The sequence below is a fragment of the Struthio camelus genome, chromosome 3, assembly GCF_040807025.1.
Source record: "Struthio camelus isolate bStrCam1 chromosome 3, bStrCam1.hap1, whole genome shotgun sequence".
Taxonomy (NCBI): Eukaryota; Metazoa; Chordata; class Aves; order Struthioniformes; family Struthionidae; genus Struthio; species Struthio camelus.
The window spans coordinates 100,512,771-100,532,828 of NC_090944.1; the positions used below are offsets into that span (position 1 = coordinate 100,512,771).

The 20,058-nt window shown below is 40.0% G+C and overlaps 1 protein-coding gene across 2 annotated transcripts in view; it reads left to right on the forward strand.

Annotated features, from left to right (window-relative positions):
* The first annotated feature begins 3,083 nt into the window (after positions 1–3,083).
* Positions 3,084–20,058, forward strand: part of PRKD3 (protein kinase D3) — a 48,024-nt gene continuing 31,049 nt past the window's right edge. The window contains exons 1-4 of one of the 2 annotated variants that reach the window (XM_068939353.1): positions 3,100–3,211; positions 4,050–4,108; positions 6,268–7,329; positions 19,839–19,977. In XM_068939353.1, coding sequence (XP_068795454.1) covers positions 7,039–7,329; positions 19,839–19,977 — 430 coding nt within the window. In that variant the 5' untranslated portion in view covers positions 3,100–3,211; positions 4,050–4,108; positions 6,268–7,038. Of the gene's footprint in view, positions 3,212–4,049; positions 4,109–6,267; positions 7,330–19,838; positions 19,978–20,058 lie in introns of both variants that reach the window. The other variant, XM_068939352.1, reaches the window with a different exon arrangement.

Consider the following 20,058-nt stretch of genomic DNA (forward strand, 5'->3'; position numbering starts at 1 on the left):
AAGCCTAGCACTAAACTTTTCACTGTTCTGTTGGAGGTAGATTTCAGAACAAAGTTCAGCTGAGGGCTCAAACCAAGACGATGAGGTAATTCAGAGACACATCCACATTTCAGGATTTTATCCAAACCAAACCTGACCTCCTAATTCTCTTTCACTTCTATTGTAATCATAATAGGATAAAAAAGGAGAACATGAACTGCAAAAAGAGATGGGCAAAGAAATGAATTTTAACATTTTGTCCATTTAGATATTGGTTCCTCTTTCAGCATTTCTTGTAAATCTTGCAAATCCTGAATGGGGGCATGGGCTATGCAAGATCAGTGTCAAAAGCAGTGAACAATAATCACGGCAGGATATGCTTACTGAATTTCTCAAACAAACGCACTAGTCCTATCTCCTAGGGCACTGCCTTCTTTGTAACCCAGCTAGATAATATGAAAATATTGCAAACGTCAGAGTGGTGAATGGGCCTGAATACATAAAGTTTCCATTTACAGCTACAAAATATCCAAATGCTACAGGCACTAAATTCAAACTGGAAAAAAATTGATGTATTTTTAGATTTATTAAACAGCTGCTCCAAATGCAGATGGCCTGTACAGGCATAATGGTCTATATAGAATGAAAAATAATTTTTTACAAGAGTAAACAAATACAATGAAAGTTACCACTATTTCCTGATGTTTTGTAGCTATAAGAGGTAGCAATTTATGAAGTGCAGCTGGCTTTGGCAGGGAAAGCTCTGAGATGTGAAAACAGCCAGCTATCTGAAAAAATGATGTGGGTTCTGAAAAAGATGAAGAACTTAGAAGAAGTCCAGAGGAAATTACAATTTACGATAGTCACTAAAATTACAAAATAGAACGCTTACACTGTCAGCTGGTGCAAATAATGCTCCAATAATGATGCTGCACTGGTACCCTAATATCTAATGCTGTAATAATGCTGTGCTGTATATTCCCACAAACTCAGTTCTGCATACACATACAGATGTATATGCTTTTATAAATGTACATGTAGAGATGCTGAAATGCAAAGCTTCTTTCGGATGTTTCAGACAAATCTTTACAAACAGAACACAGCGGGTCCTTCAGCAGCATTCATTCAGGAGAAAGTATCACCACCTAAATACTTATAGCAGTTGCTTTGTTTTGTCTGATGCTTTTCTGTGTCCTGTAATAAATTGATTTTAACTAATCCGTCTTCCGTTCTAATTTATGAAAAAGCAGCTATTACGGCTTAGGGCAGCAAATTAAATGGCATCAACCCTACTGGATGATATAAAGCTGAGCTTCTTTACAAAGAAGCATAATCGTTGCCCAATGACTTAGGTAATTCCTAAAATCCATCTGTTAATGGACAATAACAGCTATTTTTAGGGCTGTTATTTGGAACGTGAAAAGCTTGCTGCATTTAAAACTCTACGGTATGACTCCTTGCTGCATTAAACATCAGAAATCATGTTTATGGAAGCAAGCTCCATGCTTATAGTGTTGGTGTGTGGGAGTCTCACTTTAAAGGAAAAAGGAAACGAAGATTGCTCAGAGTTATCTTGTGCAGAACTTTGGCAAGAACATCCTCTATTCATGGAATAGCCTTCATTAAAAAGTCCCAGAGTGTTTTTAGCACTCCAGCCCAGTTAAAAGCAGAATCAACCATTAATTTTGACAGGTTTAGTTCAAAGCAATTCCAGATTTCAACAAGAAGCTTGAAGCTAATTATTTATGAAATAAGATGGCTACAGGCTGAAACGGACCTTGTTATGCTTTGTATCAGCTGCACTACACAACGTTTGATGCAAAATAGGATGAAGTCAGCGGAAAGACTCCACTTAGCTTCAGTGGCTTTTAGGTTGGGCCTCAGCAGTCCAAGATGAAGGAAATGAAAAATGTGTGTTACAAACAGCACTCTAAATGACAAAGCACTAATCAGCTTCTCCATCTTTTGACTCGCTGTGTGGAGAATTTGTATTTTTCTTGTATTTTTCCTAGTGTTTTCAGTCAGGTATATAATTTAAATACATACTGGACTTCAGCTGCCTACAGTAGTGGATATGGTTTTAAGGCTCATACTCAGAAATTAAATCCAAATTCAAGAAGGAGGATTATGGGTTGTCTTTAACAGGGAGCTTTTGGGCTGGAGGGAGGATACTAATGCAGTTTTGCCTTGTGCCCAGTTTTATTTAGTGTTTTTGCTCTATATACACGTGCTATCTTGCGTGCAGAGATCTGCCAACGATGCAAAAGTGGCATCATTAACGCAGACCGGGAAGATAGGATTTGGGTGAATCAGAGCATTAGAAGGGCAGGGGGCTAAAGCGTAATAACACCAAGCAAAGGGACAACCACATCAAAAAGGTCAGTACTAGGTCAGTACTCCTGCCATGAGCTAGAAGTTCGTTAGCGAGGACCACCGAGAGAAGGAGGGGGAGCCGCACTTTTGCTGGTCGCAAAAAGCCCTTCCGAGCTACCAGAGCGGCGTGGCCATGAAAAAGCCAGTGGATCCTGTGACACACCAGGTCAAGTATTTCCTGTGCAGGGACGAAGGGGCCCGGTCCGCGGCCCTGGGGGGAGCTCCGCGGGGCTGCGCGGCGCCACCCACGCCCCGGAAAGGTGAACTGAAAGCGGCGCAGGTGGCGAGGAGGGCTGGCGGCCGGCCGGGCCCGGCCGCCGGCGCTCCCTGTGGTGCAGCGGGAGGGCCGCGGAGCGGCGGAAACTCGAGGCCGGCGCTGGCACAACAGCAAGCGGGTGCGAGCTGGCGGGGACCCAAGTTTTGACATGACTGGAGCCCGAGAGGGCTGGCGAGGTGCGAGCAGGGCGGCGGCGCGCCAGCTGCAAAATGGAGCGCGGGCAACGGCTGGAGGCGCCGCCCCGCCGCGCCGCGCCGCGCCCCGCCGCCCCGTTAACGGTTCAGGGCACCAACCGCCACAGGCAAGAAAACTAACGGAAACTCTTGCGGGGGCGCCCTGCGCATGCGCCGCCGCCCTGGCTGCTCCCCGCTGGCGCGGCGCACGCCGGGGCTTGTGGTTCGCTTCGGCGCGGCGCCCGGGGTCGGAGCGGGGGCGCGGGACTACAGCTCCCGGCAGCCCCCGCGCCGCAGCCCCGTCCCGGGCGGCTCTGGTGTGTGCGGGGAGCAGCGGGGCTGCGCGGCGGGTGAGATGCGCGCGAGGCGGCTCCGGCCCGGGGGCAGCCGGCGTCTGGCGGGGCCGCAGGTGAGCGCGGCGGGGGCCGGGGGCGCGCGGCGCGGCCGTTGGGCGGCCGTTGGGGCCGGGAGCCGGCGCGCAGGGGGCGGGGGGCAGGGCCGCGCCGGGGAAGGGTGGGGGCGGACTCGGAAAGTTCCTGTCGCGGCGGCAGGGCGGCCGCCAGCCCCTGCCCTGCCCTGCCCTGCCCGCCCGGGGGCTGCGGGCGGTGCGGCTGGCCCCCGCAGCTTCCCCCTGCCGCCGCCGCAGCAGCCGCTCCGCCCCGGCGCGGGGGTGCCCGGCGGTGCGGGGTGGGGGTGACGGGCCGAGGCCACATCATTTCCGCGGGCAGCCGTGCCGGCCGGGCGGGCCGCCAGCGGGGATTTAAACCGGGCCGGGCGGCTGCCAGCTCCAGCTCGGACGGGGCTGCGTGACCCGCGGCAGGCAGGACGCGTCCCGCCGCGGCGCCGGCGGCTCCCTCTGCCGGTCCCGCCCTGGCCTGGCCCGGCCCGCGGTGGCGGCTGCCCGCCCGCAACCCCGGCCCTGACACCTGCGGGCGGCCCCGGCGTCCCGCCCCGACCCCGTCCGCTGCCCGGCGGGGGCCTCAGTCCCTCCCGATAAAAACCGGTAAAGCGACCCGCTTTGTGCATAGGGAAAGGGAGAGGAGCCGCTTGGAGCGGGGCTTGAAGTCCGTATCGTGTCTAGCAGGGAGGGACGAGGGCGAATCAAGTGCCAGATGTTGGAGAAGCTGCCTGGTTTGGGAGCAGCCCCGAAAGGAAGGGGAGGGTCAGCACTTCTAAGGCGAGAGCAGGCTGAAGTGTGAACTCTGCGGCAGGGGAAGAGGGTTGATGGGATTCTCTTGTCTTTGCAGTTTCTCTGAGGTCTCGTCTTATTTTTAATATAAAATCATGGGCTCGGATATAAATTTCGGTATGCACTTATTTTTATATATTGATATTCTGAATCGTTTTATGCTTTGTGACTACAAAGTGAGCAGTTTCTATTATTTTCTTTTCTTAGACAGATTCACTCTTTCCTATGAAGTAACAAAAGTAAACATCGTTAAAGGCTTACATGCAAATAAGCTTGGTATGAGAAGGCTTTGTAAATGTAAATGCATCACACTTTTGGTGAATATAGTTAACGTTTTTAATTAAAGAGGTGTAGGTGAGTTTTTTTCAGTGTGCTTTCACTGTCTAAATTTAACTTGCTCAGTTTTACTGAGACCTATTAATTCTTTCACATCTTGCGACTTTTTAATTTGCCACTATGTTAGTTAAGCATTACTGTTTTTCATTTAGATCCCTCCTGAAGTTTGGTGTTTGCTGTCTCTGATATCTGTGAAAAGCGAGGGAGAGGAAAAACAGTGTGTAGAAAACATGAATATTGTCGAGCTCCACGTAAAGTTGAATTGTAAAGCTGCTTTATCCAAAAAGATGCTCGAGTGTTACCATTGCTCCTATTCTTGTTCTTATTTTTGGTTGTTTATGGCCCTCATCTCTATCGTGGTTGACATATTCTTTGAGATGGAAGCTGTCTTTCCAGATGTCTTTGCTAGGTGTCTAGCAGCACTTGAGTCCTTGCGAAGAATAATTTGTAGATTACTACACTGAAAATCTAAGTAGGTTCCAAATTGTTCTCTCTTCTGGAGCCTCTGTTAGGAATTTTTATCACACAACCAGGAGCTGCTGCTTGCAGTATTGCTCTCCATGTAACTCTGTTTCTGTATTTACCTTTTAAAAATTTAGTGGAGGTAAGTTTTTGAGTTATTGGCAAATATCAGACTAAACCTATTAAATAGATCTACTAATTATCGACCTTATTCCTAGTAAGAATAGTTTATATTGCATGTGATAAACTTTTTTTTTTTAATTCATTTAGACTGGGTAATACTTTTCTGAGACTTTCTGTGCATAATAAAAGGAAGAATGCATGAACTTATTGATTTTTGATATCCTGTATTGGTCTGTGCCCCTCTAAAAATGAGTAGTTACGCATAGTCTCAGTTTATTTGAGTTACTTTTACATTCACTTTTTTTTTCCTGTGGAATTAGTTGTATGGGGAACGTAGAGTAAAATCAGATAAGCTTGATTTACAGTTCTGATGCTATCCAAAATGTTATTCAACCTATTTTCACTCAGCTCCTTGGAAGTAAGTGAGATTAGAGAGTGGTCAGCATTAGATTATGTAATTTATTTCTAAAAGGTAAATGTTAGAAAGGATTCAGCATATTTAAACTATTGATCAAAAACTTAACAATTGATCAAAAAAATCAACGCATTGCCACAGTTTTAGAGTGCAAGTTTGACTCGCTTTGTTCCTTAATACAGGTGTTTTACTTGGGTCCAGATAAGCCTGCTCAGCACCGTTAAAAAGCCAGAGTAGTTGGAATAGAGAGCATAAACTTGAAGGAGTGTTTGTTTTTTGTTTCCAAATGCTTGTAATGTTGCTTTAGATAGCACAGCATCTTGTAACAAGTGTTTTTGAGCCTATGATCATGAAGTGCAAAGAAATCCAGAATTTTAAAAGTTTGTGGCAGACTTGCTTCTTAAGCAGGCGTGTGGGCACTAAATGGTTCCCTTCCACCCCAAAGGAACCAATGCTCTGTTGCAAACTGTAAATATCTTCTTGCAGTTAGAGTTTATGCTGTACTTAAGATGTTTTCCTGAGTACGTGTTACATAGTGTTTTTTTGAGTTTTGGCATTACGGTGTTGTCAAGACTTCCATGCATTTAATACATTTCCTTTCCTACCTCCTAGCTTCTCAGCGTATACCTAAAGAGCAGATCCATGGTCTAACCTTTTTTTCCGTTAACAATTGAAGTGCTTTGCTAAATTACTGTTAATTAAAAGATGTGGTAGTATATTGGGAAGTGTTAGGCCTGATTTGTCTTGCATATTGTACAGTGGGAGAACAGTTATGTACAAGTCATTAGCCATTAATGTGAGTGTGAAAAGTTACTGATTTACAACATATTTAAATGCGAGAAATCAATGATTCTGCTGCTTCAAAGTGGAGTGGTTATGATATTGCTATGCAACTTTACGCGTTTCATGTGAAATAATAATTTTATCTTTTCCCCCACAGGCAGAGTACAACATTTCAAGATGCTGGAGATTATCTGGGTGAACCTAGAGATTACATTTAAAGTGATTGTGTCTTCAAAAATTCTGCTCCTACATTTCACGAGATAAAATATTTTATAAAGATGAAAACTTGGAGATCAGTGAAAGTATCTGTTAACCATGTCCTGTGAATTCAGAGAAGAATTTCTGGAGGAAGAATAGATTCATCATATACCTGGACTCAATTTTTTCTTTCTTTCTTTCTTTTTTTTTTTTTTAATTCTAGAAGGATATCTACATGAAGATAACCCTGTCTGTAAGATATGGTCTGTGGCATTAGGTGAAAGGATATTTCTCATGAGTTAACAGCATTTGTTTCTATATGAGATCAGGTTTTTTTTTTTTTTTTTTTTTTTTTTTTGAACAGAAATGAAGGACCATTATGAAAAAGCAATGCTGATGTGTTTCTCTAAGGCCTTTATGTAAGCCTCTACTGTCTGGATGTGGTGCTAAAGGAAAGGCAATCTGCTTTTTATCAGCTGATTGTAACTGTAGAAAGAGAACCTGTAATTTAAAGTAACTTCCAGCTGAAATTATTTTACTCTTTGGCTTGCACAGAATGAAAGGGAAAATTAACATGTTTTACTGGTCAGGGGCCTTTTACTGAACTAAGAAAGGGAAAGTTAGAGTATCTTTTTTTTTTTTTTCTTCTTCATTTCAAACCAAGGACTGACAAAATATTTTTGTTAGAATTTGACTACTAGGCAGATCTCCACATTTTAAAACAAGTCAGATGTCAGCAAACGACTCTTCTCCTCCATCCTTACAGAAGTTTTCCCCGCCTACATGTCATGCTGCTGCACCACAAACCCCAACTTTGTCTTCAAGCCCCCAGTCGGGGCTCTCCAGTCGACTTTCCAATGGCAGTTTCAGTACACAGAGCCTCACCAACTCCAGGGGCTCTATGCATGGGGTCTCATTCCTTCTGCAAATTGGTCTCACTCGAGAGACTGTCACCATTGAAGCTCAGGACTTGTCCCTCTCTGCTGTTAAAGACCTCGTGTGCTCTATAGTTTACCAGAAGGTATGCTGTAACAGTACCACATTCTGCTCGTCGTAGTTGTTTTATAATAAACTGTGGTAGCAATAACAACATGTAACTGGAATATGCTGAGAAGTTTGATACAAAGACAAGGCCTTTGTTAGAAGTTTGCAAAGCTATGCACAAAGAAATTTTGCTGACTCCCAAGATGGGAGCTTTTAATTTAAAAGGAGTAGAACCTCCTGTTAGAATCTGTCTTATGAAATCTAATAAAAGAAGAGCTAGTAATAAACTTCCTACAAGAATTAGTTTTCCCAATATGGAGAATATATATATATATATATATATATATATTTTCCCTTTCTGTGATTGTCACCAATATCTCTGTTTTTTACTGGTTTATGCTTGCTACTGCTGTAAAAGAATATTCTTGGTACAGTGTGGCCAACTGTAATCAGAGGACCAGTTCTGGCTACAGAAATGCTCTACAAGCCTAAAGACTTATGTGATACTGGCTTTTCTTTTCCTTTTATTTTTTTAGGTACTAACTGAAAAAAAAAAAAACCCCACCAAATGGCTAATACTTTCCTGATATTGTTTTTCCATGTAAGAAATACATGAGGTGCTCTCTTATTATAGATATTGTGCTGATGATAGTCCTCTTCTATCTATTTAGAGACAGTTGACCAAGGGGGAAAAAATTGCTGGCATAGTCTTTCAGATGTGTCTTGGTTAACCTGTTGCAAAGTTCTGACTACTTGAAAAGGAAGCTACATTCATCTTGCTGTCTTGATAAGCATGCTTTATAGGTTAGGTGCTACTGACCAAACTGGAAATTAGCTAACATTGCTTCATGTAAATAATTAAGAAGTAATTGCTCTTTTCCTGGTTGGGGAGGGGAGGGAGATGTTGAAGTTACAGTATTTTTATTAAGTTGCTTTCTCCTCGTCTTTCATTTTTGGAATGGTATTTATGATTGATTAGTTTTCTTTGGTTCTTTTTCACTTAATGGCTTGAGAGAAAATGAAGGTGAACATATCAGTTTTCAGCTGCCTATGCTTATGTGTATTTTTCCCTCTTCTCGCAACATCTTGCATCTTTATTTCATATTTTTACAAATTAATCAGCAAGCAAACTGATTTCGTTATGACTTTTTGGGCTACCAAAATGTGGTTCAGCATGTTAGTTCCTTTGTTAAGAGATAAGTTATGTGGCTCAACTTTTTTTTTTTTCTTTAAACCATTCATTATAGATGCACTTTTTTACAGCATTTTAGGTGCTGCTTTTTATTTCTGTATCAACTCTCTCTTTTCATCTGCATATTTCCTGTCTTCTGTCTTGAAGAAGGATGAAACAAATATAATCACATTTGTTTTTGTTTTTCCTCTCTGTTCTTTGCAGGCTTGGCTAAAGTTGAGCTCAAGTTCAGAAACTTGTTACATGCTTAGTCTAACCTACAGTAAAAAATGGTTAGGATTCAGGATCACTGTCTTCCTCTTTCCATCTGGCTTTGATTCAGCTTATGCTGTCCTCCAGCTGATGCTACTGGTAGATGACTACTCAGTGAGAGCATGTTTGCAGGCAGCAAACTGATCAGGAAATGTGAGCGTGGGGAGAAAAAACCTTATATGTGGTGCATTGCTCTTTCATAAGTAGTTTTGCAGCCAGTGTAGAAGTGGCAGTATCCTCCCTCTGCCCCTGTATCCGACAGTACGTCCTGTCTGGATTTTGTTCTTAGCTCAGGTAACTGTTACATATGAAATATTCTTGTATGAGTATAATCTTTATGTATTTATTTACATAACAGTTGAAAACCGTGTTTTGCTGTGTACTGTCATGCATATGGCTGCTTGTTTTTCCAATCAAAAGCTTTGAAGGTATTGGGTATGCCTCTGGAATTCAGCAGTGTTACAGCTTCCCCTTCCTCAGGCGTTCCACAGCTGGCTCAAACTGTCTTTTCTTGACCAGTTCATTGCTCCCAGCTTTAGGAGAATACTTTGTTCTTGTGATAATTCTGCAGTCAATAGTATGTATTTAGTCTTGCACTTCTTTTTCCTTTTTGAAAAGGAGGAATATCTTATTTTACATGGAATTATTCATAACCTTTGTTCTTATTTTAATGGTATCCTAACTCTACTAAAATTAAATGGAAATCTTTTTTAGTTAGTTCTTTTAATTCGTATTTCAGTCTCTACATAGCTGGACCAAAAAAGCTTGGAGAGAGATCTGTCCATCCTCAGGTTTTTGGGAGCTTGAATTGCCTGCCTTACTACTTATGGCTACAATAATGGTATCAAAAAATGTTGATTATGATTTCCAGCAGATTTCCAAGAAGGCTGGATTTTAACTCTTTTGTTTTTGTTTTATAATTATAGCATCCTCAGAAGCTTTAGAAAAATGAATTATATGCCTTTCCCTTACTTTCCCTTTTGGGGGGGGGGGAATTAGTTTGCTGGGGGAAGGAGTCCCCCAAAGGTCTATATTGGAGGGCATTTCAGTTAAGAAATAAATAATGGGTTTGGCTAATGCATTTTCATAGCGCTTTCTGCATTGTAAGTCTTGCTGTATTGTTGATGGTCAGCTGTGCTTCCTGTTTCAGATGCTGCCTGTAGTGCAGCTCAGTCAGGTTTTTGCAGAAGGGTATATAAAAGCATTATCAGCAGAAGTGAAACTAAGAGGCAGTAGGCATGCCTCTGCAAGGAGAGGGAGATGAGTAATACAAATATTTGACATCTCTCTCAGCTCTGTTCAAAACTGTCTTAAACATTAGGAGAGGAACAACAAAAGTATTTTTTTTAAGTTTAAATTGAGGAAGTGCCATATTTGGGGTATTGTATATTGAAATGCTTAGTGAAAGTTCTCAGAAATGAAACTTGATAGGGATGCTTCAAAAGATTATTAATTCTAGTCTCAAATATGTCTTCTTCTGTGTGTTAAAGTACTAGACATACAGTTCTCAGTCTGAAGAGGAATATTGTAGCTCAGTGTCTGTTAACTGAGAGTATTGGAGGACAGCATGTTATAAATGCTTCATTTAGTCTGGCTTATTTGTTTTATTCTAGTTAAAGTAATAGCTATAAATAAAAAAGACATTTTATTGATTGTTTTGTGCTATTACTTGTATAACATTAGCAACTGGAAGATTTTTTTATGGTGACCTTTTACTTAGTCTTCCTGCGTCTTTACTTTCATGATACTGAAATGCCCATTATCTACCTTTCATCTGCAGACCTGTCCTTCATCCCTTCTCACTTTCAGTCATGTTCTGCTTCCTCCTTCTTTATGTGCTTTTCTTCTAATAACTTTGTTAAATTTTGCTCTGAAGCAGGCCATTTGCCTGTCTTTGGGTGTTTGTGTGAAATTTTTATTATCCTTTCTAATGCCTTCTCTTTGACTTGAGCGCTGATAGGTTGCTTACCTGTACAGTTCCAGGCTGTTTTCTCTTTCTCCGTTTTGCTGAAACCATCCTAATGGTCACAGCTTAGCAAAATGAAAGAGGCGTTTCTGAAGTCATACTGATTAATACAGCCCTCAGATTTTTCCTCTGTACTTTCATAATATTGTGCTGTCGTAATTCTTAAACAAATCTTCAAAAGTAAAAGGAAAGAAAAGACTACCCAATCTTATTTTCTCAGTCTCTTCTTCTTTCTGTGCCCTCATTTTTTACCTAGTGTTTCAGTCATGTCTGCTACACTTGTTTCATGTCTCTGTATCATTTTCTTATCTGATGTGATCTAGCCTTGTATCTTTTTTTTTTTTTTTTTTTGGTTTGGATGTCACCTTCCTGAGCTTACTTCCAAAAATAATTTATTTTCTTCCTTTGACTCCCTGCTTCAGGTCTTCTCACAAACCCTTTCCACCAAAAAGGCTTACAATTCTGATATCGCTCTCCCATTTATAGTATGTTTTTTTTTTTCACTTTCTCTTTGCAGTATTCTCAAAATGTGCTTGCCTACTTATATGTGGGGTTGAAACCTTTATCTAGCACCTGTTGTTTTTCATCTTTATTCCTGTAACTTTTGTGTGTTTGGTGTTACTGCTAGCAAAATAGAGACGTTTTTGTCATCTTTCTTTTTCTGCATTCCAACATGATCACTGCTCTTTTAATTGCACTGGTAATTGGCTGTCTCTCAACAGCAAGTCTCTGATTATGTGTAATCTCACATCTATTTAAATTACTGACTCTCTCTGCTTATTTTTTTCATCTTACCTATATTTGGCTATTCTTTCCATGCGGGGTTTTTTTTAATCATCTTACTTTTTATACGCTAAGCTATTCTCATTTGTTTACCTGAAATCTCTTCTCCCAACAATCCTTTATATTTTCTTGTTAATTAATTTCCCCCATTGTTTCGTGAACCGCTATGTTGTTTTTGACTTGCCTTCAGGCCTTAATCTGTTAATAACCTCTTTAACAAATACATAACGTATAGTCCTGTATTTGTTGAGAACACAATCACTGGAAATCTAGTCGTCTTCAAGAGGAATTAAATTTACATCCCACACATACAAATTTACATTCACACATACTTGTGAATGTTTCTACAGTTTCTGTAGTTTTATACTTTCACTACTTTTAATAAATTTTGTAGTGCTGGTACATAATATTCTGTGGTCAACAGTTGGTATGATCTGAATTGAATGTGGTCCCATCAGTACATATGTACTTGTTTTGCTAGCCTTGGTTATCATGTTAATGAGACCAGGTAGGATTTCATTTTTGATAATTGGACTATGACTGAAGTCCTTGGAATGCTGGAAAGTTGGCCAGTTTTCTCTGAAGACAGAGTAGACTTTTGGGGACAAAAATTTGAGGAGATATATCCAAACGTTTTACTTTGATAATTAGAGGAGGAAAGAGCATAACTTGAGAAATACACAACCATTTGTAGAATTTTCCAACTAAATAACCGTTAACTGTATATTCATACTATTTCATATACATAACAACCCCAATTTTAAAGGGGCTGAATTACAGTACCTTGAGTAGCTGGTTATTCTGTGATGGCTGCTGACGAGAGAGTGTTTATTTTAAAATAATTTAAATGATTATATTGTCAAAAAAACCCCCAAATGAGGAATGAATATAAGTCGTCTTCTGAAGTTTTGGACGCTGTCATGGCAGTAGGGAGTTCTCTCATTCCTGTTAGTGGCAGAGGAGTCGACTTGAAGCTTAGTATGATTTCTTAACGAGGAACAGATGTTTTACTGTCAAACTAGTGAGAAGTAAAAGAACAACCGTATTATGATTGATCCATATTAAGTTATTAACGACACGAGATTTGTAATTTGGTGTCATAAATGGGTAGCAGTACTGTAACTGTCTCTTTTTTCTTCTGCTTATGTTTGTAGTAGTTCAAAATGCTTATTTTTGAATGGCACTAAAATTAATCCAAATCACATTTTGTATTCATCAGTTACACTTGCATTTTTTTCCCCCTTGGTCTGCCTTCTTGACTTACCACCTGCTTTTTTTTTGTATGAGGTAAATAGGGCAGCAGAGTAATAGTTGGGGCATGAGAAGCAAATAGGCCTTTGGGAATATGGGTATCGGGGAATGCTAGGGGGTATGGCGCTGATGTATGTGGGGCAGATGAGTATTTACAAGCACGGTAATAGGTTTTTATGCTGGAAAACCTAGCCAAGCAGTAGTCCAAGTATGTCTGTACTGAGGCATTTAGTGAGGGAAAGATCTCGTACAAGATGATGTTTGAAGCCTAGCTCTCCCTGGGATAAAGTGGTCTGGGACAAGGTTTTAAAGAGTGGGAGTGGATAGCTGGGTAGGGATGCGGGATAATAAGTTGGAGTGATTTCAGTGAGCGAAGAGACTTTCCAAGGTAATGGGTGTTTTGTACTATTAGACAGTGGGATTAACTTTCAGTGGTATGAAGCATTTGTTTTGAGTTACGATGGGTCATGAGATATTGGACCTTGAAACAATATCCGCCTACGCTTTTCCCTAGTGTGAATTTTTGGCGACTGGTCCAGAACTTTGTAAAGTAAGTCCTGGAACTTGAACTAGAGTGATTTTTCAGTTACTGCCAAGATAGAAAGAAACCCCAGTTGCGTGTTTTGCTCCAGCAGTACTGGCCTGCTGTATTTTGAGGTTCTTCTGGGGAAAAAGAAGGGTATAATGCGACTAAAATACTAAAAGTATTGCAGTATGTCTAATTGTAGGCACATCGACTGTTTTTCTCGGTTTAAATCTAGTAATGCAGCAGTAGTATTACTGGTGCTAGAACTCTGTATGTACAAAGGATCTCACGTATGTTCTTTGTGTAAGTTAATGATATTGAGGTACTTGCACCAGAGATGAGCTTGGCACGGTTTGTTGCATAAGCAGACTTCCTGCAAGTGAGTTCCTGTAGTTAGATGGTCTTTTGGAGCTGCTACATTGGGAACAGTCTTCATTTTGCTTTTAGGAAACTTAGTAACACTGGGATTAGCAATTTATATGTTTGAGTCACTGTGCAGATTGTTTGGGCTTTTATGCAGGAGAGTAATAGCTACATAATCCTGTAAGATAAAACAGGCTTTAAGAAGCTCTGCTGTGAGTTTCGTTTTCAAGCTTGCGTTATGAGCTCTTAACACTTCAAAAGAAGTGGATAGTGTTCCTCCTTAAGTCTCATGTAATTGAATATAAGGAAAGCTGTAAAAGCTGTACTTTATTGTAGTACAGAGAGAAGAATCTGGTAGTGTACAACTTGAACATAGTTTAAGCTTTGCATAAAAGTTCTGTTAAAAGATAACACTTGAAATAAAAAAACCTTGTTCGCAGATGAGGTTATTCTTGGCCAGCATACTCTATTCCCAAACGTACTGGGGAGCAGAGGAGAGAGCAGGGCGCTGTGTGGCTGTGGGGAGCAAAGCTGCTTGCACAGCTCTCCCCATCAAAACCCAGCCAAGTGCCTGAGACACAGGCTCTGATGAGCCACCTGCAGCTCATCAGGGCCAGCCATGCAGAGGGCAGCCAGCCAGAGCTTCCCTTGCTTGGGCGCCCAGGAATGAAGTGGGGGCAGAGGGGTGTAATTTGAGCTGAACTGTATAGAAAGGACTGATCAGAGAGGTATCTTTGGGTTGGGGCCTGCGTTCATTTATAACAAGAGAATCGGGTGGCGGGGGGGAAGGCCATGCAAGAAAGGGTAGAATTCATTCATCAGACTCAAAAGGCTTGATATTTAACAGAGCTATGATGAAGTGCCCCAGCTATGCTTGTCCCTGTTGTGGATTTAGCAGGAGAGCTTGTAGTGATGCAAACTGCTTAGCATGGATGAACAAAGCATATTCCAAAACTTTTTTTTGGTTTTTGGCAAGACTCTTTCAGAAATGGAGATTAGGCATACAGTGACTGGGTTTTGTGATGGACTTTCCATGATAAATGGCATAGATTACTGTTAGTCATGTTCGGCTTGGGCTTGCAACTCTGTCTCTTAGTCTAGATGCTACTGGTCAAGCTGAAGCTTGTATATAGAGGTATATGAGGTTAAATATTGCAGATGTAACCTTTTGGGTTCACAGTCATTTAATCTGTGTGTGCATACTTGTGTTTTTGAGAGAGGAAAGCAGTAAAACATCTATAATGTGGGGACTTTATACTGTAGTTACAACTGAGGAGGTCAGTTTTATTAATAGAGAACTGCATGAGGATGTGATGCCAACAGTTCTAACAATCTGTAGTAGATAACTTTACTTCTTTTTCCTTTAATACTATTTTTCCACAGAAACTAATTTAGCCCTGTTGAGTGTATGATTTATTTGAAAGCAAGTTCTTAATTACAGGCAATAGGGTTATAGTTACAAACTTTGAAATTAATGTTGAAGTTGCTTTCTAAGGAATGTAACACTCAAATCTGATATGTTTAATGATTGTACTTGCTATTACAGAAAGGATTTGTGTGTTTACTTGGACTGTTTAGTTATTGTATCAGCTAATACTTTTTAGTAACTAAAATTAATAGGTATGTTTAAAACACCTTAAATAGAAGAGTTATACCTGAGAATGGACACATGATGTCAAGTTCAGAATAGATATGGCTATAACGTTTAAAATAAATGTATCTTGATATGTGATTACGTGATCTCCAGTTAGTGAGGTAGAGGATGATGATTAGGGATGCCCTGACAACTGCAAGTTAGGTTTATGACCTCAAAGAATGAAAAAAAGAATAAACAAAGACATATCTCTGTCAAAAGAAGGAGATTTATGCTTCTGAAATATGCTATTAGTGGATCCTTTATAATCTATGTTTGTAAGTGGCGCTATGAAATGAGTACAAAGGGTGAGAGCTGATACTAATTCTCTGAACCACCAGTTGTCCCTTCTGGCAGTTGAAATTCACTGTCTGCGTTAATATAAAGTGTGACGTTTATGTGCAGTCAGGTACGTACCAGATTCATGTTGATTCTCTCTCCCTCTTGTTGGAATTAAGTTATTCAGTAGCATAGTGTAATTGATATGCTATTATTAAAAGTTGTCGAGAACATAAAGTTGATTGTAACATTAATGTGCTGGCATTCTCTTATTGATACCAATTTTAAGTTTGCTCCAATAAACAGCATAATAGTATGAGCGAATAAAACTAACTTCATATATTATGAAAATATAAACATAACTTGTTTTCTTGTTATTTGAGGCACAGGGGTTTTATGATTCTTTTTTTTTTTTTTCCTGAAAATCCAGATTTATGGATTTGTATTTTTCTGTTAATGGAGCTGGAGGAAGATTTATTGTGATTTGGTATAAAGAACCATTAGAGCACCTGCATTAGCTGGACAGTGAGAAACTCCTTTACCTTCTCATAAGAAATGGAAAAATAGCTCCTTATGGCCACTGAATCTCCTGGAACGTTATCCTGAGAGTTTCTTTGATGTCAGCAAAGTGAATGTACTTCTTAATGGCTTTTCCCACACGTTCTGGGTGGTTGAAACGTTGTGGGTTTTTCTGTTATTGTTTTGTTTTTTGTTTTTGTTTTTTTTTCTGACTCTAGCTTCCTAGTGTTGATCTTAGTTGGTGCTGGAATTCTTGAGCTTTTCGTTTCGATTCATAATTGTATGTAATTTCATATTCAACTTTTATGAAATTCCTTTTTGCATAGAGAGGATGATGTTTTAGGTCAGCATGCAATTTTAGCATCTTAAAAGTTCCTATAATTAATGTTCTATTTATAATAAGTGCACTATCTACCTCCACCTAACCGGAGAAAGTGACAAGTTCACTATTTTTGAGCAAGCCATAAATGGAAGAATTTCTTGGAGGAATAAAATTTGTATCAGAGGTTTTGCAGTGTCCGTGCATATGCATACACGCACAAGTTTTTTTTTAAAAATAGTGTAATCAAAGTTTGATGCATTCTAAATGCAAGATGTTTATTTTTGTGTAAGAGACTTGTTTAGTGCGACAGTTCAGTTATTCCAGACCTATAATACAGAGGAAAACTCATGCTCTTCATCAGTAAATGCACATTTTTGAAAGAATGCGTTCACCAAAAGTAAATTGTATTTAACTGAGAGGAAGGAAGGTGGGAAAATCTAGAGGTGTCAGAGATAGTGGCAATACATTTTGAGCATGGTAAGGGTGAGCTATAGTAGCTTCCTTTTGATAACTCTGCCATTATTAGAATAACTTTAGGAGGCACTCTATGCAAAGCTTACTAATTATGAGCATTTTATACTTTGGAATAAAGAGTGTAATCTGCTATTTGGTTCCTACTGGCCTGTAATACGCCAGGCTTCAAATGAGTAACAGCCCATGACTGAGTTTTGAACTTCTTAGGTATTGAGACAATTATGTTTTAGAGAAAAAGATTTTCTTAAAACTGGTTTTTGCATCATTTTGGAAGAGGTGATTTTGAGGATGTTTAGAACATGAGTGTGTAGGCTAACCAAAGATAGGTAATACACACACATATATATACATACGTGCAGTGCTCATACGGTGACATTCCATTTTGTTTCATAGCTGATTATTTCTTAGAGTAGGAACAATCTTCCTAAGACTCTGTATCATATTTTTCTGCTGAACACAATAGTAGAAGATGTATCTCTTCAAGAAGCTCTCATTCTCTACTATTATTGGCTTATAAAAAGGATGGCACTAATTGGAAGACCAATCTACAAGGGGGGAAAAAATAATTCAGAATCTAGGTGGCTTCATTTGAAGAAAAGAACTTGTCATTAATGTGATTGATAAAGGACTTAAAGGAAGTGTCCTGAGATCACCACATTGGGGAAGTGAGAATTTTGAGATGGATGTTTTAAAATCATCAGAGGTTTTGTATAAAACTATATTTGAAGCATTTATATGTTCTTTTGAATGCAGTGTTCATGACAAGGTTCATCTACTCTAACTCCCCCCGCCCTTTTCCCCTTGTGAACAGCTGTAGTGAGCTGGAAATGAACCAAATAATATCAAAAGGCAAAATATGCTTATGTCCTGAAGCTGAGGAAAGTTTAAATGAGATTACCTTGCAAGGTAAACTGCCTTGTTAGACAAAAAGTGCTTCCCACCGCCCCCCCCCCCAAAAAAAAAAAAAACAAAACAAAACAAACAAAAAACCCAACCCAATCACACTAACCTTAAATGCACAGCAACAAGAGATTTAGGAGCCCAACTGAAAATGTCACTGGTTAAATTCTACTGGTATTTTGAATTGGAGCTTAAATCGGACTAATGCACTGTTTGAAGTATGAAGAAATGTCATTTCCTGCAGAAGAATTACCAGTACACTATATCTGTGCGTGTTCTGAATATAAAGTCCTATGCATACTTGCAGAGATGCTGAGAGGTAGATTTGGGCAGCACAGCCACTTTTCAAGCTTTTTATTTGCTTTCCTAATACAAACACTCGTTCGGAGAATGAAAGAATGTAATATTCAGAATATTCGTAGATATTTTGTGAACGAGATTATGCTGTGGATGAATATACTGGGATAGTATGGTAAGAGAGGAATTCATTTAGGTATTTACAGATGACAGAAGATATTCTAAACAATAGCATTTTATTGTCTAAAGGTTTAAACAAACTTACAGGGGATCTAGTGCTGCTGTCATATCTGTACTGTCATGGCTACTGTACAGAGTACAAAGAGTACCAAATTTATGTTGGGAATCTAAGGGCTTGGGCCAAGAGACAGAGAAGGCAGTCTGCTGGTTTGGCATCTGCCCAGTGAATTGACTCTTGGTACTGGAGAACCTCTTGTAGGTTAACTGTCTCCTGATGGCCACATCCTTTTGTCAGGTCCATCTTTTCCTTTGCATGTGTTAAACGACACAGTTGTTGCCTCTCTTTTTTGACTGTCCAAGTAGATAGTATGCTTTGTGAAACATGGGGATTCTTCAGTATTATGTGTAGTGATGTAAGTATGCAGGGTGTGCACAACAAAACAGAAGGCCGACTTAGTATTTTTGATGAAATTGCTACCAGAAAGAAGAAATTATTTCTCCTCTGAGTGAGGGGTGTGAGAGCAATGGGCATGACGAGTACCTTCGTTTTAAGTCTTAAGTTTGGTAGAAACGAGTCTTTGGCTATCTTACTTAAGGAAAACTAATAGACCGTGAGCTTCCTGCAGTTCGTGCCCTGTTACTTATTGACTATGCAAGATCTGAATTACCAAACTGTAGTTTGTTTTTTGCCTGATAATTAAAAGCTTGTTGTATGCTATTCCATATCTTTTTCCCACATTCTTCCTCCCTTTTGCTGTGAAGCATTTTTGTATGCTTATTCACACCCTGAGAGAGAATTCTTATTTAAACACAAAGGTCAAAGAAGCTGGTTGAGTGGTACTCATTACCATCCAGGATCTCTTCCTGCTCTTTTCCCTTGGTGAATTATCCATCTGTGTTTAACCTCCTCATTTTAAGAGGTTTTGCTCGTGTTTGACAATGTTTTGAAGAGTGAGGAAAATACAGAATGAGGAAGCTATTTTCAGTGAAATGTCATGGAAAAGTGGCCTGCTGCTTAGCATATCTCTCCCTGTATGGATTTGGAAGCTTATCTTCTATCCTTGGCAAGAACTGAATTTTTTCTTGCGTTTGCTGGTCTAAACCATTGCAAAACAGTGATATGGATCTTCTTTTGGCTCAGTCATCGATAAAAATGCTTCAGGCACTATTGGAGTGCCTGGATCAGAGTACCTCCTGACCAGAATGCCTGTAAAATAAGACTTAACAGTTGGCGGTTTCTGAATTGGAAAGAGCTGGCTTGGCTTTCAGATGGCAAACTGATTATGCATATCTGATAGTTTAGAAACTCAAAGAAATAAAAACCCAAGCTTTCTTCCATCTCAGGTTTGCTTAAAACTGTGACCCCTCGGGGATGGAGGCAGGGAAGAAACTGATAGCAGCGAGTTTTGTTTGAGTTTTATTACTTTTTCTCTTATGCTGCATTTCAAATCAGATAATGCTTCAGTTCTTAAAATAAGTTAACCAGATCAGTTTTGTTTTCATGGCACGCTTATAACACTCAAAATTTTGTAGTTACTGAAAAAGTTCAGTTTATGGGATTAGCTAAGACCATGTATTAATTTAGAGTTTGGTTTTCTTTCTATTGCAGTTCCCAGAGTGTGGTTTTTTTGGCATGTATGACAAAATTCTCCTCTTCCGTCATGACCTGAACTCAGATAATATTTTGCAACGGATCACATCAGCAGAAGAGATACACGAAGGCGATCTTGTTGAGGTTGTTCTCTCTGGTAGGTATTGTTGTAACAATGCTTTATTCGGTAGCTTTAAAAAAAAAAAGAAAAAGTAGGACTTTGTATGGAACAGTTACC